The sequence below is a fragment of the Nomascus leucogenys genome, chromosome 1a (assembly GCF_006542625.1).
Source record: "Nomascus leucogenys isolate Asia chromosome 1a, Asia_NLE_v1, whole genome shotgun sequence".
NCBI lineage: Eukaryota > Metazoa > Chordata > Mammalia > Primates > Hylobatidae > Nomascus > Nomascus leucogenys.
This window is the reverse complement of record NC_044381.1, coordinates 27207319-27212227: the sequence shown is the minus strand read 5'-3', so window position 1 is coordinate 27212227 and position 4909 is coordinate 27207319. Positions and strand designations below refer to the sequence as shown.

Genomic DNA, 4909 nt, shown 5'->3' with positions numbered 1-4909 from the left:
GAGGCTGATGTAGGCAGATTACTTGAGCTCAGGAGTTCGAGACCAGCCTGGGCAACATGGCAAAACCCCATCTCTACAAAAAATTAAAATCTAGCCAAGTGTGGTGGCGTGTGCCTGTAGTCCCAGCTACTCAAGAGGCTGAGTGAGGAGGATTGCTTGGGCCAGGGAGACTGAGGCTGCAGTGAGTCATGACTGAGCCACTGCACTCCAGCCTGGGCAACACAGCAAGACCCTGTCTCAAAAAAAAAAAAATTACAACAAGCTGGGTATGGTGGCTCACACCTATAATCCTAGCACTCTGGGAGGCTGAGGTGGGAGAATTGTTTGAGGCCAGTAGTTCAAGACCAGCATGGACAGCGGAGTGAGACCCTGTCTGTACAAAAATAATTAAAAAAAAAAAAAAAGAAAATTACAACAAGGCACATCTAAATCTCCACGCCACCCGCCACACCTCCCCCCTACCCCGCCCAGAGACAAGGCCTCACTCTGTCACCCAGGCCGGAGTACAGCAGCACAATCATGGCTTCTGCAACCTCAAACTTCTGGGCTCAAAGGATCTTCCTGTCTTAGCTTCCTGAGTAGCTAGGACTACAGGCTTGCACCATCATACCTGGCTAATTTTTAAAAACAATTATAGAGATGGAATCTTGCTATGTTGCCTAAGCTGGTCTTGAACTCCTGGCCTCAAGCCATCCTCTGGCCTTAGACTCCCAAAGTGCTGGGATTACAGGCATGAACCACTATACCTGGCCCCAAATTGCTTAAAAATCAGTGATTAAAATGTATGTATATATATCTTCTCACCTAAAAAAAAAATCTGAATAGTAGCAAGACAGAAAGGACATTACAAAGATGAAGATGACAGCAGATTCCTCACTAAAACACTGCCCAAGCTAGAAGACAGTGGAGCACTGTCCTAAAAATACAGGCATACCTCATTATATGGTGCTTCACTTACTGCATTTTGCAAATATTGGTTTTTGATTTTTTAACAAAGTGAAGGTCTGTGGCACCCCTTCATTGAGTAAGTGCTCCTTGAGATGGATTCTGCTCCAGGTGAGGATGCTGTGAACATTATTTAAATGACAACAAAGGATTTAGAATACTATATATACTTACTTGATAAAGCAATAGCAGGGTTTGAGAGTACTTCCAATTTTGAAAGAAGTTCTCCTATGGGTAAAATGCTATCAAACAGCACTGGATGCTACAGAGAAATATTTCATGAAAGAAAGTGTCGGCCGGGCATAGTGGCTCATGCCTGTAATCTCAGCACTTTGGGAGGCCGAGGTGGGCGGATCACTTGAGGTCAGGAGTTCAAGACCAGCCTGTCCAACATGCCGGAACCCCGTCTCTACTAAAAATACAAAAATTAGCCGGGCATTGTGGTGCGCACCTGTAATCCCAGCTACTCAGGAGGCTGAGGCAGGAGAATTGCTTGAACCTGGGAGGCAGAGGTTGCAGTGAGCCAAGAACACGCACTCCAGCCTGGGCTACAGAGCGAGACTCGGTCTCAAAAAAAAAAAAAAAAAGAAAAAGAAAGAGTCAATTGTTGAGGCAAACTTCACTGTTGTCTTATGTTAAGACATACCCAAAGGACTATAAATCATGCTGCTATAAAGACACATGCACACGTATGTTTATTGCGGCACTATTCACAATAGCAAAGAGTTGGAACCAACCCAAATGTCCAACAACGATAGACTGGATTAAGAAAATGTGGCACATATACACCATGGAATACTATGCAGCCATAAAAAATGATGAGTTCGTGTCCTTTGTAGGGACATGGACGAAACTGGAAAACATCATTCTCAGTAAACTATCGCAAGGACAAAAAACCAAACACCGCATGTTCTCTCTCATAGGTGGGAATTGAACAATGAGAACTCATGGACACAGGAAGGGGAACATCACACTCTGGGGACTGTTGTGGGGTTGGGGGAGGGGGGAGGGACAGCATTAGGAGATATACCTAATGCTAAATGACGAGTTAATGGGTGCAGGAAATCAACATGGCACATGGATACATATGTAACAAACCTGCACATTGTGCACATGTACCCTAAAACCTAAAGTATAATTAAAGAAGCTATCGGGCTCCCGGGTGTGGTGGTCGCTCCAGCTCTCCGCTCTCCCAGCTCAGCGCCGCCGCCCGGCCCCTCTAGCTTCCCGAACCATGGCCAACCTCGAGCGCACCTTCATCGCCATCAAGCCGGACGGCGTGCAGCGCGGCCTGGTGGGCGAGATCATCAAGCGCTTCGAGCAGAAGGGGTTCCGCCTCGTGGCCATGAAGTTCCTCCGGGCCTCTGAAGAACACCTGAAGCAGCACTACGTTGACCTGAAAGACCGCCCATTCTTCCCTGGGCTGGTGAAGTACATGAACTCAGGGCCGGTCGTGGCCATGGTCTGGGAGGGGCTGAACGTGGTGAAGACAGGCCGAGTGATGCTTGGGGAGACCAATCCAGCAGATTCTAAGCCAGGCACCATTCGTGGGGACTTCTGCATTCAGGTTGGCAGGAACATCATTCATGGCAGTGATTCAGTAAAAAGTGCTGAAAAAGAAATCAGCCTATGGTTTAAGCCTGAAGAACTGGTTGACTACAAGTCTTGTGCTCATGACTGGGTCTATGAATAAGAGGTGGACACAGCAGCAGTTTCCTTCAGCACGGCGTGGTGTGTCCCTGGACACAGCTCTTCATTCCACTGACTTAGAGGCAACAGGATTGATCATTCTTTTATAGAGCATATTTGCCAATAAAGCTTTTGGAAGCTGGAAAAAAAAAAAAAAAAAAAAAGAAGCTATCACAGTCACCCCAACTTTCGGCAACCACCACCCTGATCAATCAGCAGCCACCAACATCAAGAGATCATGATTCCCTGAAAGCTCAGATCATTATTAGTAGTTTTAGCAATAAAATATTTTTAAATTAAAGTGTATTATACTGTTTAGACACAATACAAACTTAATAAATTACAAAATCATGTAAACATAACTTTTATATGCACTGGGAGATTAAAACACATTTGTTTAACTCGCTCTATTGTGATATTCACTTTACTGTGGTGATCTGGAATCAAACCTGCAATATTTTCAAGGTGTGCCTATATCAAAAACAGTATCTTTAAATTTTCAAAAGTGAAAATATCTATCAAAAAGAAAGGTAGAGTATTTTAGACATACAAAAGCTGTAGGTCTAAAAATCCATCACCATCAGACCTGTACAACAAATGTTACAGGAAGTACTTCAGGGAGAAGGGAAATAATACCAGATGGAAATTTAGATCCACACAAAGGAAAAACTACACTAGAAATGTTATATATGTGGGCAAATATAAAAGATTTTTAAAAATCATTACTTAAGTCTCTTTAAGAGATAATTGACTTTTAAAAGCAAAAATACTAACAATGATTATAGGTTTTATAACATATGTAGAAGTAAAACATATAACAACAATTACACAAGGCTGGGAAGAAAGAAACAGATGTATGTTGGTGTAAGGTAGCATAATGTTACTTGAAGGTAGACTGTGATATGTTAAAGATGCATACTGTAAACTCTAAAGCAACCATTACAGTAAGACAACAAAGAGTAAGAGCTAATTAACTAACAAAAGAGACAACATGAAATCATAAAAAAAATACGCAATTGGCCGGGCGCAGTGGCTCACGTCAGTAATCCTAGCACTTTGGAAGGCCAAGGCAGGTGGATCACTTGAGGTCAGGAGTTCGAGACTAGCCTGGGCAACATGGTGAAACCCCATCTCTACAAAAACAACAACAACAACAACAAAATTTAGCCGGGAGTGGTGGCACACCTTTAGTCCCAGCTACTCAGGAGGCTGAGGCAGGAGAATCGCTTGAACCCGGGAGGTGGAGGTTGCAGTGAGCCGAGATTGTGCCACTGCACTCCAGCCTGGGGACGGAGCGAGACCTGGTCTCAAAACAAAAACAAAAACAAAACACACAGTTAATCAAAAGAAAAGCAGAAAAAAAAAAATAGAGGAAAGAAAAAACAGATGGGACATAAATTGCAAGATGGTAGATTTAAATCCAACGATATCAATAAACAATAAAGAATAAATAAATACAATTTTAAAACAAGTAGTATTATATGTTAGAAGGTAATAAGTGAGATAATAAACTTGAACATGACAAAAGCGTAGAAAGTCATGAGGGGCAGCCTGTAATTTTAAATGAGGTGTACAGGGTGAGACTCATTAAGAAGGTGACAGGAGGTGAGGAGGCCAGCTTTGCAAATAAATGTGAGATTCAAAGGCTCTAAGGCACATGCATGTCTGGTGAATCAGAAATAGAAAGAAGGCCAAGGTGGCTGGAGAAGAATGAGTGAGAGGGCAACAGTAGCAGATGAGGGCAGAGAGATAAAGAGATCTGGGTAAAGACAGATCACAGAGGCCACAGTCTTACTCTGAGTGAAATATGGAGCCATCTCTGCACTCTAAGGACAAGAGTGACCTTCTCTGACATACGATTCAAAAGCACTCATCCGAGTCTGTTTTGAAAATACCCTGGGCAGGGGAGGGCAAAGGTAGAATCAGGGGGACTAGGTAAGAGGCAATTTAACAATTCAAGTGAGCAATGATGGAGGCCTGGACCACAGAAACGGCAGTAGAGGGAAGAAGTGGTTGGATTCTGGATTTATTCTGGAGGTGGAGACAGCAGCACTTCCTGTGGAAATGAAAATGTAGTTTGACAGGAAGGGAGAGAGACATCAAGGTTGATCTAAGGCATTTGGCTTGAGCAAATGGAAGGATAAGATCCCCATCAACTGAAAAGGGAAAATCTGTGGCTAGAGCAGATTGGGAGCAGAGCAGTTCATTCTGGAGATGCTGAATTTGAGATGTCTATTGAACATCCAAGGGCAGATGTCAAAAGGCTGGTGGAGGT

At 43.5% G+C, this 4909-nt stretch overlaps 1 protein-coding gene across 2 annotated transcripts; it reads left to right on the top strand.

Annotated features, from left to right (window-relative positions):
• Positions 1-2100: 2100 nt before the first annotated feature.
• On the top strand, positions 2101-2798 carry LOC100582337 (nucleoside diphosphate kinase B). Of its 2 annotated transcripts, XM_003260327.4 has the most exons (2): positions 2104-2407; positions 2521-2798. In XM_003260327.4, the coding sequence occupies exons 1-2, from the start codon at positions 2180-2182 to the stop codon at positions 2539-2541; spliced, it is 249 nt and encodes an 82-aa protein (XP_003260375.1). In that variant the 5' UTR covers positions 2104-2179; the 3' UTR covers positions 2542-2798. The 2 variants fall into 2 exon arrangements, with proteins under 2 accessions (XP_012356246.2, XP_003260375.1); XM_012500792.2 differs by having other exon boundaries at positions 2101-2798.
• Positions 2799-4909: the final 2111 nt, after the last annotated feature.